This window comes from Hydra viridissima, unplaced genomic scaffold (genome assembly GCF_058129835.1).
Source record: "Hydra viridissima isolate aposymbiotic clone 2 unplaced genomic scaffold, HvirCarnegie_v1 scaffold_2, whole genome shotgun sequence".
In the NCBI taxonomy this organism is placed as follows: domain Eukaryota; kingdom Metazoa; phylum Cnidaria; class Hydrozoa; order Anthoathecata; family Hydridae; genus Hydra; species Hydra viridissima.
The window spans coordinates 13,994,763-14,009,767 of record NW_028324301.1 but is presented as its reverse complement, the minus strand read 5'-3'; the positions used below and the strand labels follow the sequence as shown (position 1 = coordinate 14,009,767).

The following is a 15,005-nucleotide window of genomic DNA, read 5'->3' as shown; positions in this document are numbered from 1 at the left end:
AGAGATAGTTACACATTTACCCAGAATTTTTTGATGTTTGACTTTCTACCTAAAAAAATAGAAGTACATTTAACTAAGTAATTATTAAAATATAGTTATTTTTTTAAATCTCTACACCAAATTTTAATTTTTATTAAGACTTTCCTGTCAAAAAGCAAGCTTTTTATATATAATAAAAAATGATCTACAAGTAAATAAATTAATGTTAATTATTTAATGATGTTATTTACTTAATGATGATAATGTCATTTTCCATATAATGTAAATTAATAAACAATTTTAATACAAGATTATTAAAAGGTTTAATTACTAATCAACACATACACCAAGTGCAGAATGTTCTTAGATTTTTGTGTGATGGCCCACAAGAGCTTGTGCATTATCAATAGAATGATAAATTCTAAGAATACTGTCATACACTAATATATCAAAAAAAATTTTGCATAGGGCAGTCTTTTGTATAAAAATGACAGCTACCCTAGGTTGTCCTAAGACAACTATCTTTTGATATATTAAACTCTTCTATGTTTCACTTCAGTTTTCATGAAATCAATTACCTACTATACTATAAAAATTAAATTTAACTTTTATTATTTATAATAAACATATATTATTTATTTGTTTCACATTTATTCATTAAAATATGAAGTATTACTTTGTTAATACATTTTTATTGCCTGTTACTGATTGTAAAATAAAATAATGATAAAAATCACCAATTGTTTTGATAACTTTTTTTGCTCATTCTTACAATTTTCTTGCAACCATGGTGTCTCATCAAAAACTTGTAGCTGAAAAACAATTTTTATTTACATGTTTTATTAGAAAAATATTCCTTGATTTTTTTTTGTAACAAATTAATATATAATTAATAAAAACAAAAGCAGCATAAAATAGTGATTAGACCTTTGCTTGATCATCAATTGTATATCAAAAATGTGTTCAAGAGTATCAACAATTGTTTTAAGAATCTTTTAGGATTCTTTAAATTTTTTAAATGATGCAATAAAATAATTACTTCAAAAATCAGTCAAATAAGTAAGGTCAAATACCAAACTATGTTCTGATGTTATTGTAATGAGCTCTACCATGGCCACATTATTAGTCTTAACATGCAACATTTTACATGTATTATAAGTTAGTAAATTGATAAATTTTAAGGAACTTTTAATAATTCTGAGCATAAAATATCCACAAAAACTAAAGGAATTTATTAAAATTTACAAAAACATTCAATACATTACATACTATTTTGATCTCAATTGGAAAGTTAATTTTTATTGGAACATCCTCACTCTCTCTTATCTTTTTATTTACAATAAAATGGAAAAAAAACTAAAGAACAAACCTACTTTTAATGCCTCAATCTTTTTTTTTCTGAAGCCAGCAGCTTGATATGGATTCAAATCTGATGATATCTCTTTAGCAGGTGCATTTAAGATTTGTTTTCTTTCAAAAAAGTTTTGCTTGCGAATCTCTTCTAACTGCTGCAGATATACCTTAAAAAAAAACATTACTGTAAATAATTTTTAAAATAGAAAAAAATGGAGAATAATTAAGTATAATTTCTGTTTCAAAACATGGTACAAAGTTAGCAAAACTCATAAAAATATTTAACTACAATTAGTGTTCTACTGAGGCCTTAAATGAGTTTGTAGCCTCAGTAGAACACTAAATTGTGAAAATGCTGAAATCTAAATACATATTCAAAAACTTTTAAATCAGTTAGTGGAATTAGTTAACTATACATCTGCTAAAGGGTAAAACAAAATCATAGGAACACCAGCTTAAAAAAAGAAAAACTTTCAAATGTCTATAAAATCTTCAAAGTTAAGAATTTTTTGTGGCTTATTAGTTAATTATTCATGTAATTTATCATGTTGTTCTAAAATCTTTGTTTATTTTCAAATATCATAAGTAAGAAATAAAAAAAAATTAGTATAGTCTGACAGAATTGTCAGATTTCAAAAGAGGACAAATTTTGGTGCTTGTATGGCAGACCCTAGTAACAAACAGCAGAATTGTATGGAGTTTCAAAAAGCACTGTCTTAAGAACAATATCTGCATTTGAACAGGAGAAAAATATCTACTCCTTAGCAAAACTCTAGAAGATAGGCCAAGTATTCTAAAAGGGACACTAATACGTATTGTGAAATCAAATCATCAAAATACAGCTCCTAAAATTGCAGCAGGACTCAATGATCAATCCAGTGTCTATCAAATCAATGCACATGAGTTACCAAAAGCTGGTTTTTATAGAAGGGCTGCAATAAGAAAACGTTTGCTTTTGAAAAAATGTCGCAAAGTGTCTGGAGTGGTGAAAAAAACTTCAAGATTGGTTAATTGAGCAATAAAAGATAAAAGATAAAAATAGTTTATCTTCATGGAAGAATAAAAAAAACACAATTTTTCAAGATGATAGTGCTCTAATTCATACTGCAAAAGTGATCAACCAGTGCTATTTTTCAAAATCATCTGGAATAAAGGTGATTTTATGTTACTGTTAAAAGGAAAAAGATGGACTCCAAACATCTCTTCCTCCTCTTCCTGCTCAATAGGGTGTCAGGCTAAAATTTTAGTTATGACACTAATGCTGCAAAATTTTCAACATTTTCCATGATGAGACAGCTAGACGCTTTCTATCCCAGTGCAATTTATACAAATAAACTATGCATGAGTCTCTAAACCTTGGCTACTCTCTATGTCATTACTAATTGATTTTTCACTACTTTCTAGAACTGATCAATTGTTGCTGTTTGATAATTTATAGCACTTTCTTATTGTCTTTTGAAATTTATTTTGCTGCTTATGCTTGCAGTTTTCTATTAGATATAATTTTGTGCCAATGAATAATAGAAAATCTTTACTTTATAAAATTTAATGCCTTTAAAAAAAAAATAATTTCATAATAATGAATAAATTTTTAAATATAGCAGTAAACCACTTAACTTGTGTAAGAGTTCTATACTTTTTTAAATAAACATCATTTAAAATGTATTTCTCAGTTAATGGAAGACTAGTTTTTAACCCAAAAGTTAGAAAATCCTCTTTTGTAAAAGTATTGCATTTTTCTGGCATTTTCCTTACATTATGTTACATTATTGTATTCATACATAAAATATGATAAAAATTGTTTATTACATGGTGAATATGCACCAGTAATTCTTTTTGAATAGGCACCTTTTAACAGAATACTTTTCTAGTTGCTCCTATAAACTAAATACCTCACTGCTATTTATATGAATTCAAAACTAAAAATTATTAAAATATTACATGAAGTGTTTATTTTATTGTAAATGGCTTTCTGCAATCAAAACTAAATATACCAGAATGCTTTTAATTTGGTAGATTACTGTCAAAACGGATAGCAATATCTAAATTTTGAAGTATGTCACTTTTGAATTTTAACATGTAATACCTACAAATTAACTAAATAGATTCAAAATTTAATCATTTTTGGCATGAAACATTGACACTTTTAATTCAGTTAGTTTGTTTATAACAAAAAAAATTTCTAACTGTTTGAGCGAGCCCTAAATATCAACCAAACCATTTAAAACTTTTAGAAAATCATTACAAACTAAGTGTAATTAAAAAAATACTAACAAATGCATTACAAGAATAAAAATTTTCTACCTATTTTCTGGGTACCTAATTTCCCACATACACTTACCTTTCAATTTTCTCTTTTTTTTTTTCCTTAAACTATCTATCCTCTTCTGGTTTTTATAATGTGTAAGAATAACTGTAATTTGCAACAAATTTTTCACCATAATACTGAAATTTTTAATAACTTTTTCATTTTTCTTTCTACAGTTAAAAAGCAGTAGAAATCAGTCTGCTTTTATTCTAAATTTATATGCACTATATAAACTATATCAACAGTAAGAAACTACATTTTAAACTTTAAACTTTCAATATTTGAGAAAAAAAGATAAAAAGTAGTTCAAGTAGAAATTTTGTTAACTGTGAAGAAGTTTTTGTATGAAAAAATTAATGTGCCATCAAGTTAAATAAATTAATGTGTTGATTAATGATGATAACAGAATTGCATAGGCTTGAAAAATTGAAAAATGCATAGGCTTTTAATCGAATCTTTTATTATTTTATAAGTAGACATTATTACAAATGTAGTAAGACTCATACTATTATAAATAATGAATTTTAATGAAAATTAAAACTTACCACCTCTTGCTTGTTCCCAGCAAATAAAGGAACATAAGCTTCTTGTTTATACACTATGAAAATAGAAGTTCATAATTATAACTATTTTAAAAATTGTTCAAAACTTAATCTCTACTACTAAAGCTCTTTAAAAAATTATTGACATGATAAATAATTTAAATGAAATTTCAAACAAATAACAGCAAAACTCTGCTATTAACTGGATCATCACTACAGTAAGCTAGGTTATTTAAGTTATTTTACTATTAGTATTTTAAAGTTATTATTACTATTATAAAGCTACTGTTACCAGAAAGAAATATTCTTTCCATAGAAAATTATAAACATATCATTATTAAATTAATAACAAAATTATCTTTTGATATTTTTACATTTGAAGCCTTTATAGACTATTGATACTTTTACAACTTAAGCCTTTTACAACTGCAGTCAAACTTAAGCCTAGGTTTAAGTTGTTACCTATAATAGTTTAAAATTGAAAAGATTTGTTCAGTCATGGACACAATTTCAGAGCCTAAACTTAAAGCTACTTCTATTCATGAGTGTGTCACGGACAAAAAATTCAGTAATACAAAAAAATATATATTTCCTAAAAAAATTGATTTTTTCATATTATCTTTTTCATTTATCATAAAACTGCCCAGTTCAGCCCAATTAAAATATCAGATAATTATTTTTGTCTGGAATTTGGGTAGCACTAAAGTTACAAGTCAATAACAACTGAGTTTTTCAATGAAAAAAATTTTTGAAATATTTAAAAATATATAATCTATTCATAAAATAAAATTTGTAAGTATTATTTAACAATATTTAACAATCCAATATTTGATTTTTGTGTTTTGGTTAACAACTTTCACTAAGTACTTAGAGTTACTTTTATTTATCTTTTATTCTATGAAATAAATGGCTTTTAAAAGATATTTATGCTAGTAATAGTATAGTAAAATTGCAGTTGTAACTAATTAAGTAAACAAAAAAATTAACTTGTAAATTAATATGTAAACATGTATTATGATCTTTATTCTATATTTGTTACACAACTTTTAATGTATCATGTTTATGAGCATCATTTACAACTTCATAATGCTTCTTAATTTCAAAGTGTTTAAATATACATAAAAATATATTGTTTTAATTTAAACTCCATGTTAAAATAGGACTATGAAACAAAATTTTGCCATATTATAACTTAACATAAATAACATTAGCATAAAATTTGTTTACAGTTTTGACAGATAAAATGTATAACTTAGTTAAAATATTTTATAACAATAGGGTTGATCTATTTTGAATATTTATTCAATAAAAATAACTAAAAAAACATTTTTTATAATAATATAACTTAACTGCTGGATATCATTTATGTGAGCTCATAATCGAGATTTATTTTTAGGAATAAGATTAAAAACAACAACAATAGGTAGGTAAGTGATCAGAAAAAACTTGCATTTTACATGCAGAGTGATTGCTACCATGAAAATACCAACATTCCAAATTTATGAAGTCAACACAGCAACAGGCATTAAATGATATCTTTCACATCACTACAATTTCAATAGCTATACAACACTTATTTGTAATTCAAAATTTATTCATTTTGAATATGAAATTTTGGGTGTAAAATAAAAAAATAGTTCTAAAGCAAATCTAAACTTAAAACAATAATATCTTTAAAAACATTTAGATTATTCATAATCTGTATTATTCTTTGATCATTATTAAATCAGTAAGGTTTGTTAAATCTGTATTTGATATATGTTTTGTATTAAAAACAGAGTGGCAGTTATTGCATAAGCAATAATTAATCAGAAATTACAATATAACATTTATCAATTGATTAAATTTTAATTTATGCAAAATAAATTTTAATTTACAAAAATTCATTAAAATTTAACAAAACACCATACTTTGTTCATTATGGAATTTTAACAGTGGAGTTTCATCTTTCTAAAAAAAAAAACTAATTATAAACTAATTTTTTTTTTTTTGTTAGATGCTTTATTTTCTAACAACAACAAAGAACTTTATTTTTAGAATAGAAAAATATACCATAATCAAATTATCTTGGTTGTTCCTATACTTATAAACACTTGCATCTTGTTTTCTTTTTAAGAAGTCATCAACTAGCACTCTTTGATCAATATCGTAATGCTTTTTTCTTCTGAAGAAATGAAATTAAAAGGTTTGTTTTGTATTATTTATCATACAATTTTTTTCCTGGGGGTTGTTGTTATGTTATACCTATTTTTTACTTATATCAAAATGCATGCAATACCACATTTGTATTTGAAGAGTCTGATAAAAGTTTAATCTAAAGTTTAATTGAACTTTACAAATTTAATTTTTTTTATGAATGAAAAAATAAAATATCAATATAGTTTTTTTTTCACTGTAAGAAGCACTAAACTTTTGTGAAAGGTTTAGATAATAACTTAATAAAAAAATTACTTAAAAAATTTAACTTTATGAGACTCTAAAAAGAACATACATAAAGTATTTTTATACTTTACACATGTGCTTTTGAGGTTATTAACCTGTTCTTGTTAACTTTACTTCCTTGTTCTAACCTTTTCTCTTCTTTTTGAATAAAACCATTGTTAAAAACACCATACTTTTCTTCATCCTAAACACAATATCTATTACTAGTTAACTGTAAATTAAAACAACAACTTGCGCTTAATACTTTGTTTAAATACAAAGTGAGTAATTTTCAGATAAAAAGTATCATAAGTTTCATATGAAAAACTTGATAATTTTAGTTATTTTCTATCAAAAATAACTAAAATTATCAAGTTTTTCATATGAAACTAAACAAAACAACATTAATGATAAATTCTGATAAATATAAATTAATTTTGATAAAACTCTTAAACTTTGGAATAATAAGTTGTTATTTTTTTTGTATTCTTTTAGCTTTATACAATTTTATTTTAACAAATGCAATCCGGATTTTTGCCTTAACTTTTTTTTGTTCTTGTTTTTATTTTTCAGTTTGTTTTCAGTACTTTTATTCTATTAGAAAATCTAACAGTAGAGAAGAGATACAAAATAGTTATGAAGTTTAAAATAAAAACTAAATTGCAAAAAAGTGTTATCTTTCTAAATAGACTTTGCAAACTATTTAGTCTAGTTTAACATAACAGCTTTTATGAGTCTAGACAAATAGATAAGTTTATATGAGCAATAGAAGATAAGTAATTCTAAACATGCAATCAATTATTACTTAGTTCTTAACTAAATATAATAACTTAATATGTTTATTTCCCTTAATCATTATAAAAACTTAAAAAACATCATAGGAAACAGATAAATAGCATTAAAAAAATCAAATAATGCAAACAAATTATTAGAATCTTAAGAGTTTTAGATTATATCATAAAAGTGCTACAAAAAAAAAAAACTTTGGTGATATAAAAACAACCCTTTTATTTATGCCAAGTACATTTTTCCAGCCTTCTTCACGAGCTTTTAAAATTTGACCAGCCTATTGAAAAAAATTTGTAATAATATTAAATTGTTTGATGTATGTATGTATTTTAGTATGTATGTATGCATGTATTTTAGTATGTATGTATTTTAGTATGTATGTATTTAAGTATGTATGTATTTTAGTATGTATGTATGTATGTATGTATGTATGTATGTATGTATGTATGTATGTATGCATGCATGTATGTATGTATGTATGTATGTATGTATGCATGTATATATGTATGCATGTATGTATGTATTTTATTTACCTAATAATTATATATATATATATATATATATATATATATATATATATATATATATATATATATATATATATATATATATATATATATATGATTATAAATATACATAGGTAAATAAAAGCTACAAAAAATTTTAAGTGAAGCCCAGCTTATGTTCTTGGGAAACCATAATTTAGTATAGAGATTTTTTTTTGGGTCTTTTAAAAGCTCTGTAGGAGCTGAATAGGTAAAATTTCACTCAAATTTGTAACATTTTTAGGCTGATTTTAAACAGTTGCTACTGTTGTAGACAGTATTAACTGTTTGTGGATTCCTTAAATTTTAACAAATTAATATTATAGTATTAAATTTTTTACTTATTGCCATCTGGTTCATGATATAAGGTGGCTCTTTTATCTAAGAAAGTATTTAATTAACAAAAAGATGTAAAATATTTGCAGTATCAACCATTTTTTTAATTTTCTTCAAAAAGGTATGCAACTTTTTAACTTTACTACAGATACAAAATAAAATTCCAATGAAATTAACCCTGCAATATACAAAATATAACTTTAATTCATATAATCATATTATTACGTATTGTGATTTTATCAGAGGTTAATTGTGAATTCAGCATGCAATTGTACCTTCATAAAATGTTATTAAAATTTTTTTTCACATAATAAATAATATGCCCCTACTCCAAAAAGGAACTAATGATCAGCTTAGTTAGGAGTATAAATTTCAGTATATTTGCTTTGACACAACATGCTCAAATATAAGCCTCAAATACAGGCATGTTGAATGGTGTCTGCATGAGAACTATTGCTTTTTGTAGACACCATATGGTTCACATCTGGAAGCTCTATCCTAACAGAATAATTCAGGAGCAGACAGCAAATTGTTTAAATTTTTAAAGAATACATGGAATAGTTTGGATATTTAAATTGCAAATCTTACAAAAATAAGAATACCTTCCTGGTTCTGAGGTTGATGAACAAAAACTAGCTACTATTCAGTTCTGCAACAACTGAGTTCATTTTTAGTTTAATTATGCATATGATACACTTTAATTCTTTTGTTTCTCTAAACATTTACTTATCATAAAAAGTGCAGCTTGTAGATTTTCTGAGAAAGGCCACTATCCCTTTTGTGTTTTTTTCAAAAGTTTGCTTGACAGTTTTGACACTTAAAAAGTCTTCCTAGGTGTTTGGAATTATTAACATTGTTATGGGTAGTTTAATTGTTGTTCAAGCAATAGCTGATAAATAAGGTGAATGGAATTTATTTAAATTAACTATTGTATTTATTTTTGTGTCTGAAAAGCCTATTTGCATAACTACCTGGGTAAGCAAAAGACATCTTTGTGATTTAATTCTTTTAAGATAAATTTTTGTCAAGGTAGAGATCAATATATTTCTAAGTGTGATCACGAGTTTTTGCCTTGATTTTGTCATTAAAGATGTTAATTGGCAAAAATATAATATTACCAAAACATTTTCTTCAACGTTAATAAATAGCAAACCAGAGGGGCTTCTCATAAAAGCAATATAGTTATTTTAACAATGTTAAAAATATTAACAATATGTATATTTATAAGCATATGCCTTAAATTTTATCTCTGGGAAAACATTTAGCCATATTGTTAGTTCCAACAATATCGTAAAACTAAATTTAGCATGACTAAAAGCATAAGCAAATTAATACAATATTTTTGGAATAATGACTACATAAATGAAGTGATCAGGACAACAAATCTTGTAAACTTGTTTTAGATAAAAAGATAGTGGCTGGGAATATTCAAATTGTTATGCAGCAAGTGATGAAAAGATGCCACTCTGTTAAAGCAGAGTATTATAAAAGACTTAATTTGAACAAGTGTACCATGGATTGACATTGTCGCCTAAATAAACTTTGGCTGACTGAAAACACACTATACAAAACTGTCATTTCTTCCGACCTTCCAAACTATTTAGATAAATTATATATAGGCATAAGTGAACCACCTTTTAAGTTATGATATGCAAATCACAGTCATAAAATGACTCTGGGTAAAAAAGAAGAGAGAACAGAGAAGATTGAAACAGAGAAGATTGAATATATATATATATATATATATATATATATATATATATATATATATATATATATATATATATATAAAATATATATATATATATATATATAAATATATATATATATATATATATATATATATATATATATATATATATATATATATATATATATATATATATATATATATATATATATATATATATATATATTAAATGACAACATCTTGTATGAGAGTTGAATAAATTTAATATATGAACTTCAATAAATACGAATTCTCTCAATACTAATTTTTTATTTTATCTAAGAAATTTTCGCTAGATTATTGATACTAGCATCTTCAGCTTTAATTACAAATTATTTATTAAATTAAATTACAAACAAAATTTTATGATAACAAAACAAAACTACCATCAAATAGCCATCCCGGAGTATACCTAATAGAATGTGAGTGTAAACAAAAATACATTGGCGAAACAAAAATGAAAATAGCAACAAGAACAAAACAACACCAAAAAAATGTTTTTGAAGAAAAATTAGAACAATCTGCAATTGGCCATCATAAAATTAGATGTTCATGTAATATAAAATGGGATCAAGTAAAGACGCTAAAAGTAGAACCCAAAAAATTTGAAAGAAAAGTTCGAGAGGCAATCAAAATTCAGTTCAACAAATGCGAACCTAAAAATGGAGGTATGAATTTAGATGACGGTCAATATGTAAAAACGCAATTCTGGACGCCCTACTTTTTATACCTACGTAATATTAAAGAAGCCCAATTAAAGCGAAGTTTAAAGAAGCCATTAAAAAGTGACATTACCGTTAAAGTTTGTTTGTAATTTAATTTAATAAATAATTTGTAATTAAAGCTGAAGATGCTAGTATCAATAATCTAGCGAAAATTTCTTAGATAAAATAAAAAATTAGTATTGAGAGAATTCGTATTTATTGAAGTTCATATATTAAATATATATATATATATATATATATATATATATATATATATATATATATATATATATATATATATATATATATATATATATATATATATAATATAATATAAAGAAAAAGTGTATTTAGGACTTAGCGAAACATCTTTCAAAGTTTAGTATGCTAACCACTTAAAATCCTTTAATGCAGTTAGGTACAAGAACGATACAGAGCTATCAAAGGAGGTATGGAAATTAAAAGAAAAAAACTTCACACCTTTTGTCTGATGGAAAATTATTAAAAAATGCAAACCATATAACCCAGTATCAAGAGTTTTGTAACCTTTGTTTGAACGAGAAGTTTCAAATTTTGTTGTATAAAGGAGATAACCTACTTAATACAAGGAGTGAAATGGTCTCGAAGTGCAGGCACAAGAATAAGTTCCTTATCTCCTCATTTGATACCGAAGATTGATCCTATTTGGTTCACTTTACGTTTACGTCATGTTATACTTTTAAAGTTTTGTTTCCATGGATTTATTAGAACTCACGCCACCGTAATTATAAATGTAATTTTAACGTTTAATTTTTAATTTTGTAATATATGGCTGATGATTGCCATTAGGCATGAAACTTAAAGTTCCATAACAAAAGTTTTTTCTTTATCATTTTTAATTATAATTATAAATCGCTCTGTTTTGAAATTTATATATAATCAAAATAAATTTCCTAAACATCGAGCACTTTTCAACAAACAAGAGCTTTGTATTATTTTAATACAACACTACATCAAACGATATATATATATATATATATATATATATATATATATATATATATATATATATATTAGGGTAGGTCGATTTTACCTCGGCCCATTGCGTAATGTTGCAGTAGTTGGAGGTAGTTGAAATGAGATACCTCAAAAAATTTCAGCGATTTTTAATAAGAAATAGTTGGTGGATTTAATTTTAAAGATTAATGCGATTTTACAAAAAACACTATAAAAAGCGCGATAAGCAGAAATTAAAATTTTCATTTGTGAGAATATATTAAAAAGTTTTCTAAACATTTTTTTTATAATTTATGATTTTAAATTTATAAAAAGTTGTTTATCTAAATTAGTAACTTTTTGAATTTATTCAAAAATATCATCATATGAATGGGAAAAATATCCTTTTGACATATATGCTTGACGCATCTTTCTGCTAAGCAATTTTGTCAAGATGCAACTGTGTCGATTCTCAAACCCGTAAACGTAATGGGATGCTTTCGATACTAGTTTAACAGTTCGCTCTACACTCAGGGAGTGAAATGGAAAGTCCGGAATATCTGGCTTAACAGAATTGTCTATGAAGTATTGAATTTCTTGAATTGTAAATTATTGCGAAGTAGGAGGCTCCATAATGTCTGGAGGAGTGAGGTCTATCAACTCATACTAGTGATTGGCATTAAAATTTATTACAGGAATTTTTTTCAATTCATTTTGAAAACTGATCAAGTTCATTCTGTAAATATAAAATTGTGATCAATACTGCGCTACGATTGTGTTTAAAAGAATAATAAGATAATTTTTTTTAGTTACTAAGTATATTAAATAATTTAAAAAGATACCTTTGTCTAAGAGTCAGTATTGATTGAAAACCATGGTTTAGGATCTTATTGTCGTCATCTTTAATCATGGCATAGAGAATATTTTCAGGTCTTAGGCAGAAAGCGCTATTTTTAATGTTCTGCTTCTCAATATGTACCACATCATTAAATGGGAGAATATTTAGTTGAACATTAGCAGAAAAAAGAAGACAAGGAGAGTCGTGCAGCTTGGATGATGTCCTTATTTCAAACCATGCTGGAGCATAAACTTGAACAATAAAGTAGACTAGTTTTTTTAAAGACTGGTTTGGTTGATTGTCTCTTGTATATAAACAGAGAATGCAAATAGCTAGAGTTAACCACCTTGCATGGTTAAGTGGACCAATTTTATAAGCAGCCCATTTATCAGCAACTTTACCTGACCCTAGTCCTTTGCAATACTCAAATAAAAGTCTTTGATCACTACTAAGGTTTTTCAGTACTTCTTTTGGAATATACCCATCAACTATAGGATTTGTGTCAGGTTCAAACAAAACCTGATGTGAATCCTGAATATTTTTAGCACATCTTTTGTCAAGAAGGCCACTAAAGCTTCCTGGTCCAGTTGTTACACCATCTAGTTTTTTAAAAGAATGCTTAAAGGAAGTTCGTTTTGATGTAGTGCGCACCCAATGAGGTGCAGTTTTTGTTTTAACAACTCTTCAAGTTCTACCACTAAACCACTTATTGGGCCAGTATTGGTAGCAGTGTTATCAAGAAGAACTGCCTGAATACTTTCAACACTGTTAAATTCTTGTAAAACACTGAACGTCTCTTTTGCAAGTCCTAAGCCAGTTGCGCCAATAATAGGAATTGTTCTATGAGTCAAATAGGTTCCAGTAGATTTTCCATCTTCATAAGTAAATGTGAGGTGATGTTCAGGTTCAATTGATTTTTTGAGGAATTCTCCTTCAGGTGAGTTTATTATGCAAGAAGTTTGAGTGGTCTGATCAAGTTTGCTATCCCCACACCAAGGTAAACTAACTGTTTTTTTTCTAGGTCTTTACCTTTACTGACTATCTTTACTTGTGCTTTAGCCCTATCTAATTTGCACTTGTCAATCAAGATGTGATTGATATCAACATCTTTTCTCAAAATATGTTTAATGTCATGTAGTAAAGCACTTGCAAGAGCTGCACCTAAGTTTGACGAACACTCATTTTTGACTAATTCCATAGCAAACCTAAGAAGTTTAATTAAGTTGTAGTCTCCAGGAATTTTCTTTATTGGTTGCCATTCAGCTTCTTCCTGAAAGAAATTGCAGCATACAAAATTTGCGTGTACTTAAAACATATCAATAAAGTTACAATAAGTTTACCTCAGTTTCAGTTGAACAGATAGCTTCTTCAGATGACATTGTTTGTTGTATGAGAGATTCTGCTTTATCAACTACCCTTTGAGATAGTTGTTGTCGGTCATTATCAATCCTCTTGCTTCTTTTGAAAGCTACTTTATCAACTGAAAAAAGTTGATAAGCTCCTTTTGGACCAGTTTTCTGCCTCTGATCTCAAAGATAAACTCTATCTTCAAGAGGTAAATTTGCATTTTGAGGGCAAATACATATAATATGTTCTTCTGAGCAATTTGCTTTATTGCATGATACTTTTCTATCACTGCAAGGTAGCATAACCAATGAGCAAGAACAAGCAGAAATATCGAAAAGCTTATCCAAATTTGCATCAAGATTTCGTTTGGTATTTGCTCTACCATGCTTGCGATTAATGTTTTTCACTAGAATGAGAAGATCCTTTACCTTTCTAGCAATAGATTTGTCAGTTATTAGAGGTAGATAAGGATTCACTGCAGCCCAAAATGATTTTTAAATTATTTTTAATATGTTCAGTAACTTGTATGATATCTGCAGTTGGCTTCACATGAATAAGATAGTAGTAGTATTGAATAACATGTCTATAAGTACTTGGCTCCGTCATTAATAGTTCACATGGACCACCACCATACTTCTTTCCACTTGTTTTTCGTGTAATAGGTGTAACTATAATTTTCGGCATTTTTTTATTGTTGATAATATTTGTAATTCTTGTTGAAGCTTTTGTTTACTATTTTATATTTACCTATTTATTCATTTAGCAATCGCCAGGTGCGATAAATTTTATTGGCTGCTATAACTTAACAAATATTTTTATTGATTGCATTATATAGTCAAAACAAGATATTTTGAAACGAGATACTTGTTTGGAATTTAAAATTTCAAAGATTGAAATTCCAAATATTTTAGAAACTTACAAATTTAGGCATAATTGAAAACTTTAAATACAAATCCGCAAGCCATTTTTAATATAGTATCCTGAAATTTGGTGAAGTTGTTTTTATACCCTAGTTACAGCAACTGCAACATTGGGTTTTGATTTTTGTTATATTACTCTCTGAAAAAGAAAATATTACTCTATGAAGCAATAATGCTGTTGTCTCCTTATATTTAAAACTATAAAAAAGAAAAAACCAA

General features: G+C 26.1%; 1 protein-coding gene and 2 pseudogenes across 10 annotated transcripts in view; all 3 read right to left on the bottom strand.

The window, feature by feature from the left end:
• Nucleotides 1–15,005, bottom strand: part of LOC145182634 (serine/threonine-protein kinase Nek1-like) — a 124,457-nt gene that overhangs the window by 31,851 nt on the left and 77,601 nt on the right. For 5 of the 10 annotated variants that reach the window (XR_016450210.1, XM_090080281.1, XM_090080282.1 and 2 more), the window contains 8 exons: nt 7,607–7,669; nt 6,720–6,808; nt 6,235–6,346; nt 6,093–6,132; nt 4,186–4,238; nt 1,353–1,499; nt 717–791; nt 21–49 (listed from right to left, as the gene is read on the bottom strand). Coding sequence is in view for 8 of the 10 variants with exons in the window: in XM_090080281.1 (XP_089936407.1) it covers nt 21–49; nt 717–791; nt 1,353–1,499; nt 4,186–4,238; nt 6,093–6,132; nt 6,235–6,346; nt 6,720–6,808; nt 7,607–7,669 (608 nt within the window). In the remaining 2 variants the exon portion in view is untranslated. The remainder of the gene's footprint in view (nt 1–20; nt 50–716; nt 792–1,352; nt 1,500–4,185; nt 4,239–6,092; nt 6,133–6,234; nt 6,347–6,719; nt 6,809–7,606; nt 7,670–15,005) is intronic. The other 5 variants (XM_090080283.1, XM_090080288.1, XR_016450211.1 and 2 more) reach the window with 3 other exon arrangements.
• Nucleotides 12,048–13,855, bottom strand: LOC149892099 (uncharacterized; annotated as a pseudogene).
• On the bottom strand, nt 13,729–14,689 carry LOC149892098 (uncharacterized; annotated as a pseudogene).